The 23,225-nt window shown below is 49.2% G+C and overlaps 1 protein-coding gene across 3 annotated transcripts in view; it reads right to left on the reverse strand.

Annotated features, from left to right (window-relative positions):
• Positions 1-23,225, reverse strand: part of KSR2 (kinase suppressor of ras 2) — a 411,509-nt gene that overhangs the window by 61,552 nt on the left and 326,732 nt on the right. For all 3 annotated transcript variants that reach the window (XM_027576790.2, XM_027576788.2, XM_027576789.2), the window contains exons 10-14: positions 21,382-21,550; positions 13,260-13,301; positions 12,531-12,603; positions 9,348-9,396; positions 7,029-7,396 (exon numbers count right to left, since the gene is read on the reverse strand). In XM_027576790.2, coding sequence (XP_027432591.2) covers positions 7,029-7,396; positions 9,348-9,396; positions 12,531-12,603; positions 13,260-13,301; positions 21,382-21,550 — 701 coding nt within the window. The remainder of the gene's footprint in view (positions 1-7,028; positions 7,397-9,347; positions 9,397-12,530; positions 12,604-13,259; positions 13,302-21,381; positions 21,551-23,225) is intronic.

The following is a 23,225-nucleotide window of genomic DNA, read 5'->3' on the forward strand; positions in this document are numbered from 1 at the left end:
GAATGCCCCTATTTTCCTGCTCCCTCCTACTCCCATCCCTGAGAAGGCCTCCTGAAATTCACGGTGCTCCCAAATACAGAGGAACCACTCAGTCATCCCCCACACAGGTGGAAATACCGGTGACAGCCAGGACACCCCAGAATCCCGTTTCCTCTGCTTGTGTCCTTCAGGGCTGGGCTAGGTTGATGCTGTCACTGCTCTCAGCCAGATGATGTTTTGACACACTGAACCAACTAACTAGCTGTGTGTAAGTGGAGGCAGCAAGCAGCCAGGCCATCTGGAAACTTCCAGAGTGGTGTGAGTTAGCTCCTGCTTAAAATCTTTCACGTTTCCCACTGCCATAGTATAAACTCTACACCCTTATCCACACCTTTGAGGCCCTGCAGGCCCTCCCCTATCACTCTGCGATCATTCACATGCTTCCCTCTGGTCCTCAAATGTGCCCATCTCATTCCCACCTCAGGGCCTTTGCACCTGCTATGCCACTGCCTGGACTGCTCTTTCCCTGCTGCTTCTCATCGTTCTCAGTTCAAACGTCCCCTCCCCCAAGACACCTCTCCTCAGCCCCTCCTCAAAGCAGCCCTCCTGTCACTCTGACCCCCCCCCCATTTGTGGCCTTCACAACACTTAACGCAATGCTTTAATTATCTTGTTTGATTTGTTACTGACCATCTCTTCTCCTGGAATGGAAAGTCTTGTATGAACCATAGGAACAGTGTTCTGAGAAGTGGCACACAGCCGGGCACTCAGTCAGGGTCCCACGCATGGCTGCGGAGGGCAGACTTCCTGGAGAACTTACAATGGGCTTACCCCAAGAGCTCCTGATCGTGAGGGAGGGGGTTCTTGATCTTCCATTTGCCTTTCTAAAGAGTTCCCAGGTGATGCTAGCCAGGGGTCTATGCTATGAAGCATGGCTTTAAATAATCTGGGGATTCTAGAAAAAGATTGGGGGTGGGGGGAGGCGGCTCTGTGGGCCATGGGAACTTTGTCAGTTGCTAATACAAATAATATAAGTCTTCTGCTGGGAAAGAGAAAGGGAGTGTGTGTTTGATAAGATAAAGAGCGGGACAGAGAAAGGGGAGAGAAAATGGGTAACGTGGAGTGTATATGGAAGAGGGGGGTGTGTGTGTGTGTGTGTGTGCGCGTGCGTGCGTGCGTGCTGGCCCCATAGTAACTTACGGGGTATTTTAGTACATAAACAGAATCAAAGCTACAAAAAATGAAACCAGTTTAATAAGTCAATGGCTTGTAAACTGTGGTGTACCAGATCCTCTGGAACTTAGTAAAAAAGACAGAGGCTTTGGTGCATTGAACTGAAATGGGGCATGGCTCCTATAGTGTTATCAAGTCCCCCAGCTGAGTCGGATACGATCAAGGGTGAGTATTCTCGCCTCCTCCCCTTGACCTGGCTGAGGCAGCCGGGGCACAGGTCAGGTACGTGTTTGCTCACTTCCGAGTTCTGCCCGTTCTTTGTTCTGTGACCTGGGCCAGGGCTCCTTTTGCTTGTCTGACCTCAGTTCTTCCATTTGTAAAATGGGCACAGTAATAGATGGGAGAACATCACTGTGCCTGGCCTGAAGCCAAGTCCTTGCTGAAGGTTGGTGGAATCTCTTGCTGCTTTGGTGTTATCTGGGGGGCTCTGCGTTGATGAACATTAAAAAAAAAAAAATGCCCCTCAAGCAGGGAAATGGTTTCAGACTGGAGGGTCAGCTGTGCCTCCTTCAGCTTCAAGGAAAGGAACCACGTGATGGAACTATAGTCTCTACCTGGCCCCAAAGCTCACTGAGTCTTCCTTTCCAGAGAGACAGGGCTGGAGCAGAAGCTAATGAGGGCATTGGGACATTGTGATAAACCTCTCTGGGAAGAATGGGGCAGCGTCTCCCTCTCTAGACTCAGCCTTGGTGAGTGGAGCAGCGGTATCTCCGCTGCTGAGGCAGACGCCCAGGCAGAACGCTAGCCACGGTAGGGCAGGCCTCCTAACAGCGCTTCCTGGTCCCGCCAAGGGCAGCGGGCTGGCATGGGGGGAAAGGGACATTGGCGCCTGGTGAAGTCATCGGCTCTGACCATAATGGGAAGTTAGGGCAGATAAACTGCCATTTCCTTGAACTTTGGTGGCCTCTGCAGTTGTCAAAATACTCTCCTTGAGCCCCTACCCTCTATTTTGGGAGTTTCTCCATTTTTGTCCTTGAAGACACCAGTTCCCGCCCCTGCCCACAACCCTCCAAGGCTGCCTGCTCCCCTGAGCATAAAATCCAGACCTCTCGCCAGCCTTCCAGGTCCTACCTACAGCAGAGGGTCTTGGCGGGGTCTCCCAGCTGCCTGTTACAGTCATGTGGGGAGGTTTTATACAGAACCCGAGGCCTATAGAGACTAATTAAATCAGAGACTCTGGGGCAACGGTTCTTCGACTGTGGGTAACTTTGCCCCAGGGGACATTTGACACGATCTGAAGACATTTTTGGTTCTCACAACTAGAGACTCAGTACTATTGGCATCTAGCGGGTAGGGAGCAGGATCCTGCTAACCATCCTACAATGCACAGGCCAGACCCTATAATGAATGATCTGGCCTCAAATATAGCGTGGAGGCTGAGGGGCTGCTGTGGGCGTCGGTGCCCACCTCACCAGGCATGAGCACCACCCACCCCCCAGTCTGGCCCCTGCTGGCTTCTTTTCTCACCTCCCACCCCTTGTCCTCACCGACCACGTTCTGCCACCACAGTCTTCTCTCTGGTCCGAAGCACACCCTGCTCACTCCTACCTCCGGGCCTTTGCATCTGCTGATCCCTCTGCTGAGTGCGCCCTGCACCATGTCCGCAGAGCTGGCTCCTTGCACTCAGGTCTCCGCTGCCTGGATCTTCCCTCCCACAATGCATACCTAAAATTACTCCAGTCCCCAAGTCCCTCTGTAGCACTGCTCTGGTTCAGTTCCTTCAACACGCTGGGACCTACTCAAATGATCTCATTACTACTCAGCACTAGTCTGTCTCCCCCCACTAGAACGACAGCACTCTGAAAACAGGGTCCATGCCCGTCTTGCTCACCACCCTCCCCTAGCATCCGGCAAAGTGCCTGGTACTCAATGTCTTTACTAAATATCTGATGACTGACTGAATGAATGGACAAGCACTGGGGGAGAACGGGGTTTTCAAGCTGTCGGAGGATCAAGTGCATTGTTAGAGACCTGGGCTCCTGTCCCGGCCCCACTTTCTTCTTCTGGTGTCAGTTTCTATATCTGTAATATGGCCCAGATGGGTTCAATGGAATTAGGTTCCTCCTAACGGGGGAGGGGGGCCTCTTGGAGGCATCAACTGTAGCATTTTGCTTTGGTCTTGTCTCCATGGCACACAGCTAAGGTAGGTTGGTCCATACTCCTGTTACCAGATAAATAACAAATTTCTTCCCACTGAGATCCTAATTATTTAGTCATTTTGTCTGGTCTTTTTTTTTTTTTTTTTTTTTGAAAACTTTCCTGTTTCCGTTTCCCGCTGCACTAGCTGGACACATCTAGCATCAGCGCTGGGCACAAGTAGGTACTCCCCGGTAATATTCCCCAGCTGTGGTTCCCAAGTATTAACTGGATTCAAATGGGCTGGTTAGAAAGTCTTAACCTACAAACAGACTTGATTCATTAGGTCCAAGGTGATGGGATAGACTAAAAACTGGAGCCCAAAGATATCCAGGTTCTAATCCTTGGAAACTGTGAAAGTTACCTCAATATTGCAAAAGGGACTTCGTAGAAGTTGAGCGTGTTGAAATGAGAGATGATGTCTCTGGATGGCTGGGTCCTAGATGCAATCACAAGTATCCTTATACGAGTGAGATCTGACCACAGAAGAAGGCCATGTGACCACGGAAGGGAGAGGCGATGCTGCTGGCCTTGATGATGGAGGAAGGGGCCACAAAGAACGCACCTACTTCTTTCTACCTCCTCATTTTTCAGATGGGGACACTGAGGCCTAGGGAACTCTGCAGCAAGGCGGAAGGATGAGAGATGTTTTCATTCAGCTCAATCGGCTTTCAAATTCCACTTGGAGTTTTTTAAATGAGCGATTGTGCAGACTACCAATAGCTTTGCAATAATCTCATAATGACCCAATCGTGAAACGATTTAGCAATCCTGCTGCTAATTGTATTTGTGGATATAGCAATTGGGTAACTAGTTGGTTATTACTCATTCCCTAAGAGCCATACACATCACATTACAAGGAAGCTAATCTTAGAAATACTTGTTAACTCCGATGATAATTACTAAGTAATTGGCTAGAACACGCCATTGTGAATTTAGCTGGAATATGCCAGGTAATTATCTCGTCTTATGTTCCCTGTAAAATAAATCCAGGGTCCAAAAATTGTTCCAGTTGGTTGGCTATTGTCCAACCATCGACCTCGGCCAGCCAATTATGCGGATGCAGGTGATTAATCAAATTACTCAAATATCGGGTTTCAAACTGAACATTCAGATAAGAGATCTGATGGTCAACAAGTGTGTGGTGCTAAATGGGAGAAGGGGGTGCACAGAACCCCCCAAGATAAATATATAATGACACAATAATATGGAATAAATGCCACTTCTTTGGGGCTCATCTGGCTTCTTCACACAAAATACCAAAACACTTCAGAGACCAATTACATGTCCCAAAGCGGCAGAGTCTTTATCACGGTGCCAGGAAAAGGCTGCGCTATTTGTGAAATCTGCAGGCCGTTACGGCGCTTGGGGAGGGGGCAGGGCGTAGAGTTTGTACACAATAGAAAGGGGCCACAAATGCAGCTGGCTTACGGGATGAGTGACACATTTTCATAATGACCACTCGTTTCTCAAGGATGACTGCTAACCGAATCTGTCCACTTCCAATTAGCCAGCCCCTGGGAAAGGGGTGAGGGAGGCCTGGGGTACTGGGCTCCACCAGTAATGCTTCGGAAGTCAGAGCGTGGGGGGCAAGAGGTCCTTAGAAGGGTCAGGCAACAGGAGATGATGGGTTTGGAATTTCTAGTTTGGGGATGTCAAAAAGAGGGGTTAGAGGGCCAGAAGGTGAGGAGGTGAGCAGAAAGAAATCTGGGAGTGACAGACTGGTGGGAGCAATAGGCAGAAGACCAGCGTGTGTGTGTGTGTGTGGGGGGGGGAGACCACCTTCCAACCAGATGTGTGCACCCCAAATAAAGGGCTATGCATGAGGACGATACATTCTGGATAACAAAGAGGAGGAAAGGAGCTGTGGCAGGTTGTACAAGTGGCCACAAATTGTCCCTCTCCCTACATCTGTGGCCCTGCAATGTGATATTGCAAACCCTCCCCTGCAGAGGCAGACGGTCTCTCCATGCCTTGAATCTAGGTTGACCACGTGACTTGCTTTGGCCAATGTCCATCGGTCAATGCAACACGGACAGAGGTGTGGAAGGCACTTGCCCATCAGGGCTCGACCTCTTGTTGCCCTTGGAACCCTGAGACCACCCTGGGAATGAGCCCAAGCTAGGCTGTTGGCAGATAAGAGACCATGAGAAGGGGAATTGGGGCACCCCTGCTGATAACCTGCCAACCTGTAGACAAGTTAGTGAAGACACCCAAGAGTGACCAGCCCCCTGGCCTGACCTGGCAGCTGACCACAGACACGTCCAAGAGCCCAGCCACGGGGCCTGGCTCTGTGTAGAACTGTCCACAGAATAGAGGAAAACTCTGAAGTACTGGGGATAGTTTGTTACTTAGCACAAGCTTACTGATACACTCACCTCCTAAGAACAGCTCAGCCCCTGAATATGAGCTGGGTATTTGAGAGCCTCTTCTGTCCCATTCAGGGTTGAGAACCACCATTTTTACCCTGGTTTAGGGAGAACTGAAGGGCCATCTCTCGATCTCCAATCCTTTGAAAACATTTACCACTGGACACATGGATTCAATCCATCATCTGTATAATCAATGCTAATGGACAATAACACACCTTCTTCTGACCACTGAGATCTTATAAATGGGCTCAAGGATGCTTTGTATCACAAGGGAACAGACCAAAGACACACCAGCTCTTCCCTGAGCTCACAGCTCCTGCCAAGGTGAGAGGCTTGTGTATTCAGGATCTTATCACTTGAGCAGAGAATGGGAAGGAGAGAGCTGACTCTTGGCATCCCAGGCCACGCCAGGAATGGCCCTGCTGTGGCCAGTCCTAATGCAATGGGGGAGCAACAACCAGAGTTTAAAAACACACCAAAGGATTGTTTCACAACTGTTCAACTGAAACGACAGCTATTTTTTTTTTTCAATGCCCCATGTCACTGGGTGATCTCAGAGAGCAAGTTCAGGAAAGTTGCTATCGTATGACATTTTTTTAATGTCAGATTTTCTCACTACCCCTCCTGTGCAGCTAGAGATCAGGGATCCTGGATATTTAAAATAGCAATGGTAAAGCCCTGCAAATGTTATCTGCTGCTTTAACGAAAGCCAGAATAACAGTCATCACGATCTTAGCCCACGGTTGGCAAAACTAGGGCCTGAGGGCCAAATCCAACACATCACCCGCTTTTATAAATAAAGTTTTATTGGCACCCAGCCATGTACATCCATTTACATCTTGTCTTTGGCTGCTTTCACATCCCAGTGAATAGAGTTGAGCAGTTGCTACAGAAACTGTATGGCCCATAAAGCCACCAATATTCACTACTGGGCCCTTTACAGAAAAAGTCTGCCATCCCCTGATTGGATCCAATCAGTTCAATTTACACACAGAGACAGTGAGTCTCAGTGATGTTGTTTCACAAATACTTGGAGCACAGGGGAACCCGAACCAACTTTCCTACCTTCCCACTTATGGTGCTCTCCCTGTGGCACTGCTCTGCCAAAGGGTTTTAGTATCAAAAATATTTTCTGGAATCTCAAATCGTAAAACCACATAATTGTGAATGGCAGAGCTAGAGATGCTCCATTCGCCAGAACGACGCATTAACCAGAACCCAACTCCCTTCTCAACTCTGCCAGAGGCAGGACTCTGGGAATCAGTCCATGGCGGGGGTGAGGGGCAGGCAGCCCCGGGCAGGACTGACCTGGTGATGATGGCCAGGTGGGGCGGGCTCATGCAGGCGCCCATGAAGAGCACCACGTTCTCATGGCGTGTCTGCCTGTAGGCCATCACCTCCCGCTTGAAGGCCTTGAGCTGCTCCTCGTTATCTCTCTCGATGTCAATCAGCCGGATGGCCACCTCGCCATGCCAGCGGCCGTGGTACACCTGCCCGAAGCGGCCCTTGCCGATGAGCTCGCCAACCTCCAGTTGCTCAAAAGGGATGTCCCACTCCTGCAGGAAGATGCTGGTCTGGCTGGCCTTGCGCGGGAAGCTCCGGGCTGAGAGCAAGGACAAGTTCATCTCCTCGAAGTCGTCCTCCGACTCTTCAGCCTCATCATGGCCCTCTTCATTCTGTGGCCGGAAAAGGGGAGAGAGGTCAGAGCAGCTCCTGCCCCTGCCCCGCCTTCCCACGAAGTCCCCCCGGGTGTAGACATGTCTCTAGGTGCATTTTCAGCTGGTGGGGACATGTATCTATTTGCCCCAGGTTGCTCTTGTCTAGAATCGTAGAAGATGAAGGAGCTGAAAGGGAGATCATGATAATCCAATGCTCTTGTGCCAAGGGGGAAACTGAGGCTCATAGAGGAGAAGCGCTCGGGGACCACCCATACTGGTTTGCTGGACTTTCCTGGTTTGGGCACTAGAAGTCCCCTTGGGGAGGGGGTGCCTGGCTGGCTCAGTCGGTAGAGCATACGACTCTTGATTTCGGGGTTGTAAGTTTGTGCCCCACATTGGGTGTAGAGATGCCTTAAAAATGAAAGTCCCCTTGGGAAGCCCTTTGGTCCCAGCAAACTGGGATGGTTGGTGTCACCCTGGGAGGTTGCCCAGCTCTACATCACACAGCCAGGCAGAGCTAGGGCTAAGAAGCAGGTGTCTCGACTCCTAATCTCCAACGCCCTCCGATTCTGCCCTGATGTTTTGACCTGCCTACTCCTGCGTGTGTAAGAAAGACAACAGGCTGAACTGTGGGTGCAACAGACGTCTGCACAGAACACCTCAATATGGAGTGCCTTTTGCTTCCCCCCAGGGGATTTGGAACCGATGAGTCAGAAACGGGGAGAGGTCAGAGCTCCTCCGCACAGGCCAGATGCCCGGGCTTCCTCGGCAGCCATGGCAGCAGGGCATAGAAGGGAGGCTCATAGGATGGGCTTACCAATTAGACAAAATGAGCTGGAATCTGGCCTCTGTGTGACCTTGGGCAAACTGCTTGACCTCTCTGAGACTTGTTTTTCTCATCATAAAGTGGAGCTAATAAAATCCACCCCCCCCCCACCCTGGGGGATGGTGTGAGGTTTTCAATGAGATGAAAGCCTCTTAAGTCCCTTGCACACACCTGACCACCTGTATCCAAAAGCCCCTGGGCTTCCGGAGAAAATGCAGATTCCTGGGCCCTACCCAGAGCTACTGAATCAGAAAAGAGCAGGCTGGGGCCAGAACTCTGCATTTTTATCCCCGCACACCCACACAGCCCAGGAATGCTTAGGTGTGACCACCGCAATCCTTAGATGCTGAAGGTCTAGGGACCTGCCTTCCCAGCGTGGTGGCCGGGAGTGCCCTGGCCCTTGGGTTCTTTTGCTTAAGTGAGGAAGCAGCAGGAGCTCCAGCCAGTGGGGATTCCCAGAGGCTTGGGGCCTGATGAGGCAGCCTGAGGTCTTCCTGACCCCAAACCTGAGCAAGCTGTCTCTTGTAGCACACCCAAGAGAAATGACACAGTCTCCATTGGCTTCCCCCAGGATAATTTTTCAACGAGCCCAGTAATTGCAGAAAGGACACGATTTTCTCTGGACACCCTAGTTCTACTCCCTTCACTTCAGGACACAGTGACAGGGCTGTCAGGAGTTCATGGTTCTTACCCAGGACACTTCATTTATTCCTCCAGTAGTTTTGGCCAATGGGAAGAAGCCCCAGAACATTCTCAAAAGCCCACCAAGCTCAGTGTCCCCAGGGACACTGCCTCCCCCAGTGTGTTCTTTGGAAAGCAGTGGGGCATATCCCCCTTGGTATTCCCCTGGCCCTAAGTTGATTTTTCAACTAAGAATTCAAATCTCTTGCCAACTTCTGCACAACTAGCGTTTCCATGATGCACACCATATAACGGCCCATTAGGCTTGGTGCTGGGAGGGCCCCCCCCCCGCTTGGACACCCCCACCCCTTGTCAGTTGTCCCAGAGTTAGAACACCCGTCAAACAGGTTTGTCCCCGTCCCCACCCGCCCCAAGCCCTCTGAGTCATTAAAGTCATCCGTCGACTCTGCCAAGCACTGGGCAGCCCCAGGAGAAAGGTGTTTCTCCCTCTCTGACTCTCACCTCTGAGGTTGGCTCCACTTCAATTTGAAGTAATGGATTTCCTTCCAAGCTTTAAAGAAAGAAAAATAAATGTGACCCTCAGGTGAAAAGGGAGGTCGGTGTCTTATTTATCCACGTATGAAGAGTCTTGGAATGAGAAGGCCTCACCATCAAGGCTTTATCTCAACTTGCACTTCAACACTTGTGTCTAAAATAATCCATAACCTCGCCATGAAGAAGAAATGACAAGGACACTGTTTTAAATAGATTTTCGGGGCTGCTCAGGGCTCATTTTTTCTTTATGGCTTTGGTTTCCACTAATCTAGCAGCTTCCTTATACATTGGCCTAAATGCCATAGGCATTTAGGATCCTCAGAGCTCTGGGTGTTTGCTAGGAAAGAATTAATGAGATTGCTAAATTCACTTGGGTTCAGAATCTTACGGGAGAACCCTGGGGTTCGGGATTACAGGTACCCCCTGCTTTCTGAAAGCTGGCATCACGCCATTTTGCTTTTACGAAAGATCTACGTTGGTATCTACCAAAAGAAGTTCGAAGAGGGTTTTTGCTTTTATGAAAGAGGGTAAAAAGTGAACATGGCATTCAGCTTTTGTTTTGCAGCAAGCCATTATAGAGGCAGCGTGCACTCCGAGCAGTGTGAGGGGTGCCTCCAAGCTCCTTCCCAGGGAGCTACCCTTGGCATCTCAGCATCCAGCCACCAGAGCTTTGACCTGTGTCCATGAGCATCTGGGCTTCATCTAAGAGAAGTAATTTTGGGGGTTGGGGGACACCTCCAATTTTTCCATATAAATGAATGATAATTGTTTCTTTGCATGACACCAATTTGGCTCATGAAAGGTTTCATGGGAATGCTCTACTTTTGGATAGCGGGGAAAACCTGCCTATGCCAGGACTGGTGTGAGGCCATCAGAGGGATACGGAGTCGAAACTGGCATGGCTCCTGACTTTGAGGAATATTATATCACTACCGAAGGGACTAAAGCAAGCGCAGAGATACTGTGCAGAAAGGCTAAAAGTGACACAGGACAGAAGTTAGGTATGAATTGAGTAAATGGAGTATGATGAAAATGCCCCAGGGAGATTACTGGATGTATTTTGAAAATTTTCAGTGTTTGAGTTAGTTGGATGTTACCAATCACATCAAATTGGGAAGTGTGGAATGAGAATGAGCGAAACCGTATTGGACTGGAAGACACAGGTGTGTGTGTGTGTGTGTGTGTGTGTGTGTGTGTGTGTGTGTGTGTGTGTGTGTGTGTGTAGTGCGGTGGGGAGACAGTAACTGGGCTGCTGAAAGCAGAGAAAAGCTGGAAACAGTGGCAGGAAAAAAATCACAATGAACATCTTGCGCTCTTCCTATTTCCCCTGGGGAAGCTTAGCAGATCCCCCTACCCACCCCTCATTTTAGGGGCCACTGCTCCCCTGACCCTGAGACCCCAAGAAGCTGCCGACCCTGCAGACAGGGCCAGTCCACTTGCTGGAGGGGCTCCAGGTGAGAGGGAGCCTGAGAGGCTAGAGGAATTAAAAGAAGGGGAAAGAAGGGTGGGTCACAAAGTGCTGTCTGCTTTCATATTAAGGAGTTATTTACAGTACGGAATGAAACCACCCAGTGACAGCTGAAATGCTGGGAACTTAACGGCTTGGGGCGATCTGGGTGGAACAATGCAGCTGGAGTTCCCCCTCACACCCAACGACAGAACAGGCAGCCCTCCTCTGCTTGCATCAGGCGTGATTACGGTAGCCCGGCGATTAAATGATTTCCTTCTGCGAAGAGTTAGAGCCCGTCGCTCCATGCACGTTCAAGCAGATCGCAGTCAGCCACGGACTGTAGTTCGCTGGCACGCCCTGACTGCCAGTTAATAACCTGGGGTTCATCCTGCACAAATTGTGGAATTGGTTTACGTGCATCAGAGAAACAATCCGGAGCTAGATGTCAGCACAATATCCCTGGCAAATTGCTGCTCCTTTGATGTCACAGATGTACCATTTGTCCATAACCCGGGTCCGAAAGGATGGAGTAGTTAGGAGAGCCAGAAGAACAACCAAGGAGGCAAACATGGGAGTTGGGAAGCTGGCCAAATCGAAATCAGGTCCCTAGCATGCCCCCCACTTTGGCCACAACCGAAGAAGTCAAGGAAGGTGGTTTCACTTGGGGCTGCACCACCAACAGACCACCTGGAAAGAGAGTCTGTGTCCCAAGGATGCTTAAGATGCCACATGCAAAGATGTCCATTGCAGTGTCGTTTACGACAGTGCAATATGGGAGGATAGGAGATCTGGCAATCGGGAAATGGTTAAAGACATTTTTCTACATCAATAATGATATTTTACAGCCATTAAAAACAATGCCTATAAAGGGTCTAGAATAATACAAAAAATGTGAGGCTATAGCTTTACGGGATGACAAAGCTGGCTGGAAACTGTGTAGACCATGAAACACAAGCAGGTAAAATATGAATAGAAAGAGCACATGTCAAAGTTCTAAGAGTGGTCCTACTATGAGTGATGATTTTTCCTTTCTTTTTTTACAGAACAGTCCATGTTTTCCAAAATTAGCTTAGATTATTCTTATAATGGTATAAACCAGAGGTCAGCAAACTTGGTACGTAAAGGGCCAGATAGTAAATATTTTGGACTTTGCAGACCCCACAGTCTCTGTTGCCACTACTCAGCTCTCCTGTTGTACTTTGAAAGCCACATAGACAGTATGTTGTAAACAAGTGGGCGTGGCTGTGTTCCAATAAAACTTTATTTATAAAAACAGGTGGCAAATTGGATTTGTCCCATAGACTGTAGTTTGCTGATCCCTCGTGTAACCCTAAATTATGCTTTTTAAAGGTGGGGGGGCAATGACATAGGGTAACTGTTCCTTCATCAAGCTCTAGCTATGGCAGAACATTATCTTTCTGATCATAGAAGAGTCTGGGGATCCTAGGGAAATGGTCAGCCCCTGGAAATCACCCTTGACAAGCAAGGCCAGGACACAAAGCAGAGCTGACTCGTCCGTTGGGCCCAGGCTGAGAGACGCTGTCACGCTCTCTCTCCTTCTCTTTACCTAAATCATTCCCTAAGTCTCTCTCTCCCGCAGTCTCCCACCCCATCAATTCCAGGAAGAGGAAGACAGAAGACAGCGACCCTGAGCAGACTGAAGACCCAGGACAGGGGAAGGAGGTCTCTGTTCCACTTACATTGGATTCGAGGTCACTGGATGCAGGATGACCTGGGGCGCCCGGGTCGGTGTCTCTGGCACCGGCACCACATCTGAGAAGCAGACATGAGACGGTCAGAAACCCAACATGGAGTCCACAACCTCCCCCAAAGACCTGATTCCTGGGAGATGGGGCAGCTAGGAACTTCTCATCAGATCATGGGTCCCTGGGGCTGGCCAATCCCTTCTTTCCCTTCTTCAATCACTTGAACTTTTCCTGCTTACAAGCACCCAAGATGGCACCCTGAACAAAATACCCCATTGATAACGAGGGGGTACCAGAGCCCCAAGCCTCTGACCTGAAGCACCCACTGGTCACCTCTGAATCACCCCCTATTCCTGAGTTCTCTTTGGGCTGATGAGGCCACTTGGTTTCACATCTCCCGGTGCCCAACTCAGTCCCTCTGACCACCTCTCCCCTGCCACGTGGCTCTGGACCCCTCCTCACCACGGCCCGTCCTTCTACTGCAGACCACCTTCTCAGGCCTTTCTGTTGTGCCTCAGGATCTCCTTGGTACCACGGTGCCCTTGGGACCTCCCAGCTTCTCCTGTCCCGCCTCCATGGCTCGCCATGATCCTGGGGGCTGGTGGTTCCACTGCCACCATCTTTGAGCTTGCCCACCCCAACAACTCTTGCCTTCATCCATTCCAGCAATGCGTGCCCCTCCGCCGACTTCTCAGGGGGGCCTGAACGCACTCATGGACTCACCTGGGAAGATGAACTGCTGCTTGTATTTGTAGTAGTGGGACGCTTGTAAAAGAATGAAAACACCAAAGTCAGTGCTGTCCCGGGGTTGTCCCTTCGAATAACAAATCGGGCTCTTGCAGCCACTGTGTGGGTTCTCTGCCCACACTCGAGGGTTCCCAGATTTCTGCAGAACACCCTAAATCACAAGGGCCTGAGGGCCTGTATAAAAGAACCAGGGCTCTACATATCCAAGCCAACCCTCCCACCTGCAGCTCCCTGAAAACAGAGCATCTCAACTTGGAGAGTCACCCAGAGCACAGTCCCATTTTTGTTAACTGCATAGGGACACACACACACACACACACATACACAATATATTTATATATGTACATACAACGGAATACTATTCAGCTATAAAAAAGAGGAAATCCTGCCATTTGCAACCACACGGATGGACCTCGAGGGCACTGTGCTAAGTGAAATAAGTCAGACAGAAAAAGACAAATACTGTATGATATCAGTTAATACGTGGACTTAAAAAAAAAAAAACCATATTCATAGAAACAGAACCGGATGGGTTAGGGGGCTGGCTGAAGGTGGTCAAAAGGCACAAACTTCAAGTTATAAGACAAATAAGTCCTGGGGATGTAACGTGCATCATAGTGACTACAGTTAACAATACTGTTTCGTATATTTGGAAGTTGCTGAGAGCGTACATCTTAAAAGGTCTCATCACCAGGAGAAAAATTTGTAGCTGTGTGCGGTGATGGATGGTAACTAAACTTAGAGTGGTGATCATTTTGCAACTTCATACGTGCATCAAATCATTCTGTGGTGCGCCTTCAACTTACACAATGTTATATGTCAAGTATACTTCAATAAAAATATGCATTTCCTGTGTTTTCCAAATTTTTGCTTTGAGCATTGTATTAGTGTTCCTGCTGCTGCTGTAACAAATTACCTCCCACTCGGTGGCTTAAAACAACCCGTTTACCTTCTTATAATTCTAGAGGTATGAGAAGTGTGGAATAAGTCATAAAGGGCTAAAATCAAGGTGTCGGCAGGGCTGGTTCTTTCTGGAAGCTCCAGAGGAGAATCTGTCCCTTGCCTTTTCTGGTTATTTAGAGCCTGCATCTCTTGGCCCAGAGACCATCACTTCAGTCTCTGCTCTGGTCCTGACATCACCTCCTACCATCTCTGACCTTCTTGTCTCCCTCTTGTAAGGACCCCTGGGGTTACATTTAGGATCCATGTGGATAATCTAGAGTAATCTTCCCACCTCAGAATCCTTAACTTAATTACATCTGCAAAGCCAAGTCACATAGAAAGTAACACATACACAGATTCTGCAATTAGAGCCATAACCATCTTTGGGGTACCATTATTCTGCCCACCATGACCATGAGTTGATCTCTATATTTAGGGATAAAAGAAATTTCCTCAACTTCGTTGCTGATTTCGCCTACACTTTATTTCACTTCCGGTTCACTCACCAGAGGCCAGCTCTTCCAGATATCCCCGAGGTTTCCGATGTTACCAGTTACTGGTAACAGTGGGATGCAGGTGGGAGCAGGGGGGACAAGGGTATCATGGGCACGGGGGAGGTCACACAGAGTTTCATCTCCCCAAGCAGAGGAAGTGAGCAGGAATGGGGTCAGATAGGAGTCTGAACTGATGAATATGCTTCCAGAGATAATTTTATTACGTCTGGGGCAACCTACGACGGGCACGTTGACTCACCCAGAATTCATGGAGTGGATCAGAGGCTGGGGCCAGGGGTTGACAAACCATGGCCCCATGGGTCAAGTCTGGACCATCACCTGTTTTTGTTCATAAAGTTTTATTGGAACACAGTCTCACGTTCATTCATTTGCATGCCGTCTCTGGCTACGTCATGCTACAACGTCATAGTTGAATATTTGCGACTGTATGGCCCACAAAGTCTAAAATATTACTATTAGGCTCATTATAGGAAAAGTTTGCTGACTTCAAGTGTAAAGCAAAGAGGAGCTGGACAGCAGGAGTAGGAAGCTGATCCTAGAGGGTCGAATCCTCGCTCTTCCTTTGGCTGTTTGTAAAAGCTTAAGCAACTCTGAGTCTCAGTTTCCGTGTGTATAAAATGGGAATAAGAACAGTCTTTCCCTCCCAGGGCTGAGATCATCATTACATGAGACCAGAGTGCACAGTAGAGCTAAATAAGCATTAGCTGCAACGGTTAAGCCACTATCTTTCTAAGCTCTCTTAATAAACAGACAAGAATGACTTATAATTAAGAGAAAATCAATTTCAAAGAGCAAACTCATTAGCTGCCCCTGAGGTTGGAACTGATTTATAAACCTCCCAGGACAGACAGCAAGTGTTGGTATCTCAGGATCCCAAGGGCCCTTGCACCAGTGGGTGCACGAGTCATGTTTGTAGAATTAATCAACTCTCTTCTAGCACAGCAATCCCCAAATATCCCAGATAGTTGGAATCTGAACGGATGCATTTTCTAATTCTGGAAAATGAGGTGCCCGAGACGGGAAGCAACTCATTCGAAGTCACAGAGCAGAGCTTTAAAAGAGAACCAATCTCCGTGATTTCAAGGACCTTTTCCTGTTAGATAACTTAGATTTGTTTTTTGTTTTTTTGTTTTCATTGCACCCAGTCAACAAGGGGCTAAAATTAAAAAGGAAAAACTACCTGGGGTTCTCAAGAGGCTTAGCTGATCTCTTCCCTCCCCAGCTGGGAGAGGCCATCCGGCGTCTGCAGAAAAGGCTAGCTGGTAATGATCTTTCACACAGCAGCAGCTGGGGGAGGGGAGGGAGAGGGAACACTGCTCCCAAGAGGGACAGGTGTCAGGCAAAGTGGACGCTGGCAAAGGCCTCCATTCGCAGAGCCAGCCCCCTCCTCGACCCCTCGTGTGCCGGGGAACAGCTCGTTCCTGACGACTGACACGGAGGGAGTGGCCAGAGAGGAGACAAGGCGTGGCCATGAGCCCTGTCCTTGCCGACAATAGCCACCAGTGAGCAGCAGCTCCAACAGGAAGCCGATGAACCCGAATGGCCTGTCCAGGAAAGCTGAGTGGCCCCCCTCACTCTCTGGAATGGAAGAGGACTCGGGACCTGGAAGGCTTCAGGTGGCCCGGAGGCCAGAGACGTAAGCAAACTGCTTTGAAGGCATCTCTGCTCTGAAGCCCTCCTTCCTTCCCTCCTTCCCTCCTTCCCGAAGGTCTCCCCCCAAAAGCAGTCTGAGTGGTTTTCGAGGAGGAAGGATCTAGAAGGAAGGAGGGAGGATAAGTCATCTCCTGCCCACACCTTTTAAATAAAATTCAGATTTAAAATGCAGATCCCTGCCATGCCCTGCCAGGGAGGAGTCCCTGCAGCTCTGAGTCTTCCTTGGTGCTATTTTTCCCTTTTTCGTGGCACTCAGGTCATGGGGACATTTTTTTCAGCTCTTTCCTGGGGCAGGGCCTTTGTACATGCTCCCCTCCCTCTGCCTGGTCAACTCTCCCCCATCTTTGGAACTCAGCTACCTCTGACCCTTCAACCCAAACTTGTTCTCCTCTTGAATTTGCAGTGGGGTTGTTGTAACGTTGTTCTTTTCCTTCAAAGCACTTGTTGCAACTTATTTCAGGTGTGCGTCCATGTGGCTAACCCATCTCTCCCACGAAGCTGCAGACTCCACGAGAATGGGGACTGGCAGGCCGAATAATACCGCTCTGCCCAAGAGGTCCACATCCTCATCGCTGGAAACCGTGACAAAAGGGCCTCTGCAGGTATGATTAAGTGAAGGATCATGAGATGGGCAGGTTATCCTGGATCCTCTGGGTGGGCCCTAAGTGTAATCACATGGGTCCTTACAAGAGGGATCCAAGTCAGGAATGGAGAGTCAGAGATGTGATGATGGGAAGAGGTGTGGAGCCATGTGCAAAGAAGGGATGCAGAGAGCCACTAGAGGCTGGGAAAAGGCAAGGAGGTGGATTCTCTCCTAGCCACCCCCCCCCCCCCAGGCGAAACCAGCCCTGCGGACACCTTGATGTTTAGCCCGGTGAAACTGACTTTGGACTTGTGACCTCCATCACTGTAAGGTAATACATTTGGGCTGTTTTAAGCCATTAAGCTTGTGGTGACTTGTCACAGAAGCCACTGGAAACTCATACAGGGCATGGCTGGTTTGTGTACTGCTCCAAATCTAGTGCCTCGTATAGTACTGGTGCATAGTAGATGCTCAATAAATATGTGTATGGAAATAGATGGGCGAATGCAGTCTGAGGGCCAGAAGGTGACTTGAAGAGAGAAAACTGCAGCCCTGGGAAGTGCAAGAATTTCAAGTCATTCATTCGTTCACTCAATCCGTCCCTCATAAAAAAAAAAAAAAAAAACACATAAAACATTTAATTAGTGCCTTCAGCAGTAGGCAATGTGTTGGGTTTCAGGTATAGAGGGGTGAATGAAGCAGACATGTGTCTTAGTCTCATGGAGCTGACAATTCTGATTGTCATGAGGACACGGGCACTAAATAAGTTAATAAATGAAAAAGATCATGGCAGGGAAGGAGGAGCACTGTTGAGCATAAAGAGGAAATCAGGGTAGAGTAAGGGGAGGTGGGCGGTTCTGCAAGGGAGGAAACCCCCATGAGCCACTCACCAGGTCAAACATGGCCCTGGGATTTGGAAGGGAGTGGCGCAGAACAAGGAGGTTGATCACAGATCCTACCAAGTCTATACCTGATGCTCTTGGTTTTCTAAATAAAAACTCTTCTTTTGTATGTCATGAGGTTAACAAGTGAGCCAAATGCCTCTTAACCCCACGGACCCTTTCGGAAAAGAACATTCTAGGACCCTTTTGGAAAAGAACGTTCTAGATCAGTCAATGCTGGGGACTGGTTATGCCTAGGCATTAGCTGGAATAGTCTTTAGAAAACTCAACAACTGGCATGGAACCATGGTCAAAGCTGCTTTCCCGTCAGCAAAGGTTCACAGTCAAGAGTGTGACAGTGACTAGGGCCTTATATGAACAGGAGAGGCACTTGTCATTCTGAGGGAATTTTGCTAAAACCTCCTAAGTCAAGGGAGAAGGTCTGGCTGCTCCTCTGGAAGGTCCTATTTTGCTTTCCACTTCAATATTGCATTTTATTATTACTATTCAATGACAAAACTGGTGCATGCTCCTTGGGATTCTATACGCTGTAGCAATGCATAAAATAAAATTATTCTTCTTAGAAATAGCTGCCGTGAAGTTCCTACAGACTTTTTTTTGATGCATATACACAACTATATATACACCCACATATAAACATATGTATACAACTATATATAATTTTAGAATACATAGGATGTTATTATACCAACTGCTTTGCAAGTCACTTATTTTCCCACTTAAACTGCATTGTGGATCTCTTTCATGTCAGGATATCTACAAGGAGCCACCCCATTCTTTTTAAGGGCCCCTGAATCTTTGGTTATGCAGATATATTACAGTGTATCAACCATTCCCCTCTTGGGTTGAGGCCAGATCCTCCACTATTGCAATGAAATCCTCATGTATAGATCCCTGTGCCCTATGCAAGCATATCTGTATATAAAGTCTTAGAAGTGATATTGCTGGTCCAAGGAATGTACATATAAAACTTTGATAGACAATGCAAAATTACCTTCTCAGGAGGTTGAATTCAATTCCTACTCCTAACACCAGGGTATATGAGAATTTCCTCTTTATTTCCAGAATTCTGATTAGGCCCATATGAATTAGCAGTGATGGTGAGAAATGCCAAAAACGGTGGCCATGGTATTTTTTTTGTTTTGTCTTCTTTTTTTTTTTTTATTTTTAGAGAGAGAGCAGGGGAGGGGAAGAGGGAGAGGGAGAGAGAGATTCTCAAGCAGGCTCCACACCCAGCGTGAAGCCCAATGCGGGGATCGATCTCACGATCCTGAGATCGCAACCTGAGCCGAAATCAGGAGTTGGATGCTCAACCAACTGAGCCACCCAGGCGCCCCAGCATTTGTTAAGATCTTCAGTGAGACAGGCACTCTGCTCAGCTCTGTACATCTATGATGAGGTTTAGTCCTTCAATGATTCTATAAAGCAGATACTATTATTATCCCCATTTTACAGAGGAGGAAACAGAGGCACAGAGCGGTAACTGATTTGCTCAGCATGATGCAGGTATTAAGTAGTAGAGGTAGCATTTGAACCCAAGCAGCCCAGCTCCAGAGCTCAGAGGACCTTGCAGCCCACTCCCCAAATATCACTGTCATGAGATGCTCCGGAGTAGGTGCAGATCCGCTGGCAGGCGAGCAACAAATCAGCAAGGACCCCGCCTTGGGGACCCGACCGAAGGAATGAAGAAGCTCAGGGAGACAGCGATCAGCCCTGGTTAGCCAGGTGTCTTGTCTAAAGATTCCAGCAGAGTCTTTAAGGGACAGAAAGAGTTATGGCACTCTGACACATGGTTCTCCCTTAAGAGGTCCTTTCTCAGCCCCTGGCCATTAAGCAAGCAGCAAACAGTTTCAGGGACAGTACCCCGAAGTCAGTGTCTGAGGGTGGGGTGGAGCAACTCTAAGAAAGCACCCAAACCCACTTCTTCCCAGACTTGGGGGGTTCATGAAGCATCAAAGTGTCTTTCTTCCATTCACCCCATTCCAGGGAAATGGAAATGGACAACCCCAGAGGTGACAGTGGGAGCCCCCAGCCTGTGGGCATAGCGGGCAATTTTGGCCTAACTGACTCGGGGAAGCACATGCCGAGATGATTCCAGGTGCTGACTCACATTATGGTCTTTGGTGGCTGCCAAGTGAGTGGCCTTCCCACCGGACAGAGACAAGACTGCCTCAGGCTTGAACTTCACAAAAAAAATCCCCATATTGCCAAGACTTCAAAATGTGCCCCATTCCTATGGACATAGCCCTGATCAAAACAGTGTGGGCAGGTGACAGCTTGTCCTTAAATCAGTAGTTGTATCTGGGTGCTGCCTAGGTGTGGCAGTGGACCCCCATTTGCCTACCCGCCACTCACTAGTGGCTGATTAGGCTTGGAAGTGTGACCTGTAGCTGATGACCTGGATTTCTTCCCCTGCATGAAGCTCGCTGGCTCAGGTGGAGATCAGCCCCTAGATCAGCACTGTCCAGTGGAACTTTCTGTGATGATAAAAATGTTCTATACTCTGCACTGGCCAATATGGCAGCCACCAGCCCCCAGTGGCTACTGAGTAATCAAAATGTGGCTAATGTGGCCAAGGAATTAAAATGTTAATTATATTTAATTTTAATTCATTTAAATTTAAATAGCCACATGTGGCTAGTGGGCACCATACTGAATAACACACATTTAGATTCTGGTTCCCATTGGCCAAGCCAGACCTCATCCCTCCAGCCTCCTTCCTGCAAATATGGCCAAGCAAGGAAGTCCTTAAGGCCCTAGAAGAGGAAGCGAGCTGGGCTGGACCTCAGAAGAGGTGGGAACACTCTTAGATCTGGCCCTCCTGAGCAGAGAGGGATCTCTTTCTTAAGTCTAATGACAAAGGAGGCCAAGAAACCAAACATCTCATGAGTGGCTTCTCCAGCATCTCATAGCCCGGTGCATGGTCTCAGGTCAGCAGCCAGGTACCCTGGAATTCTTGAGCTGGGAGAACCTTCTTGGATCCTCTTATCCATCTGTATCCTTTCAGGGGTGGGAAAAGTGAGGTCACAGGTCACATGGCAGGAACAGGGCAGAACTGGATACTGAATCCAGGATTCCAGCTGTTCATTCTGAGCCCTATCCTGCCATCTGGAGTAAGACTCCATCTGAATGCAGCCCTGCTCAGCTGTGGTCCCAGGGTCCTGATGCCAATTCCAAGCTATTTAGCTTATAAGACAACTGCCAGCTCGAGTAGATGTCCTCCCCCCCCATGACTGACACTTAGTTGCAGACACTGGGTTGCTGTTGACCAAAAAGCCCTTTACCTCTCTGAGCCTCAGTGTCCTCATCTGTAAAATGGAGCCGAGAAGACTTCATGGCTACCCTAAAGATCAAATAAGGTAATAATGTGGTGATTGCCCTGCCTATAGGAAGACTCAACCACATGCCTTCAACCCATTGCCTTTAAGCACGGACTGACCTGGACATGGCTCTGGATCAAGCACTACCCCCCCCCCACAGCGACACCCCAAGTGCAGAGGTACCTGGCAGGTTGAAGTTCTTCTGCTGCCTCGTGCACTGAGGGGAAGGGTGCAGGGGAGAAGGCGGCGTGGCGCTGGGAGGGAGGGGGGGTGCTGGCGAGGAAGGCGTGGAGGACGTTGTGGATGAGGGATTGCTGCTAGAGTCTGGCTGGTAAGGGACAGGGATGTGGTCCTGCAGAAAGAAAACGGGGGAGGGGCCAGGGGGAGGCAGAGAAGCAGAGATACAGCAGTGAGAGTGAGCAAGCAGGAAGGAACCCCACGCCAGCATTCTGAGCACCCCCTGCCCTCAGCCACCAGACCCTTCCCACGTCCCACCTGCTTCATCATCCCCGCGCACCAGCTGGTTTGCATCCAGCTGTGGAAGGAACAGTTTCTGGCATCAATTTCCCGCCCGCTGTCTGGACTCCAGAGCAAAAGGTTACCACATAATGAAAGCCACATAGGTGACAGCCACGCTCCCTGTGCTTTTTGATTTTGGAAAGTCCCATGCCAAGGTGCCCAGAGCATCTTCCCATCCTAACACCTCTCCTCCTGAGTGTTTATTAAAGAATCAACAGCCTGACAGCTCCAGAGAGAGTGCGAGAGCAAGCCTACAGCTGCTTCCCTCACATCTCATTTGGAGGCGCCACTGCCTCTCCTGGACCCTGAACCTGCTCTAAGCAAACATGAGGCCAGAATCCACATGTGCACCATCAGAATCAGGAGCAGTGTCGTGGCTTGAAGAGTGTCCCCCAGTAGACCTGCCCCTTGGGAAACTCAGAATGTGAACTTCTTTGGAAAAAGGTCTTTGCGGATATAACTGAAGATCTCAAGAGGAGATCATTCTGGATTAAGGTGCGCCCTAAATCCAGTATCAAGTGTCCCTATAAGAAATGGAAAATGAGAGACATGCACAGAGGGAAAGGCCACGTGAAGACAGAGGTAGAGATCGGACTGCCACGTCTCAAAGCCAAGCATCAACTAGGATAGCAAGAGCCACCAGAGGTTAGGAGAGAGGCATGGAACGGATTCCCTCTCAGAGCCCCCAAAAGGAACCAACCCCACTAACCCCTTGATTTCAGATGCCTGGCCTCCAGAACTGGGAGAGGAAAAATATCTGTTGTTCTAACTCTTCAGTTTGTGTAGTTATGGCAGCCCCAGGAGAACTGATCCCAGCAGAAGCCCGGGTCAGGCAAACCCAGACTCAGATCCCACAGTCACCCCTTTCCCCTACGTCCGGGACCAAATGCTCTTAACCCCTCTGGTCCTCAGTTTTGCCCACTGTAAAATGAGAATAATACCAGCCAACCTCAATGTCCTATAGAAGGGATTCCTGCCTCTCAAAGCCAGCAGAGCTAAGTGTTCTCAGGAGCATCTGAATCTGTCCACTCACAGGACACTGTCACTTGGTCCCTGCATTACTTAGAGGTCCATCACGCTGACTGGCTGTGGGTGCCTGAGGATGGTTTTGTGTGAGCCGGTTATTTGACAACAGGTATGTTAACCTGCCAAACTCCAGAGTCAGCGTAACAAACACCAACCAGCATAGGGGGGCCAGGGGGAATGGGAAATGGACATTCTCCATCTGGCTGCCCAGTGGGTGCCCATGCTGTGCGCATCACCCTCCCAGAATGCACTCGCTCCCACTGCCTCCAAGAAAGCGACTTCACTTCTGTGAGCTTCAGTCTCCTCATCCCTCACATGGGCTAAGAACACCCACCTGCTGGGTCTGCTGTGAAGTTCAGATGAGGTTACGTAGGTACCTACACCCCTGGCATTGGGCCAAGGCACTTGGTTGTCAGTAAATGGTAGCAATTAGGTTGGCGACACAATTTGCAATTAAACTTTTTATCTGAGATCCCTGCAGA

This window comes from Zalophus californianus, chromosome 14 (assembly GCF_009762305.2).
Source record: "Zalophus californianus isolate mZalCal1 chromosome 14, mZalCal1.pri.v2, whole genome shotgun sequence".
Lineage (NCBI taxonomy): Eukaryota > Metazoa > Chordata > Mammalia > Carnivora > Otariidae > Zalophus > Zalophus californianus.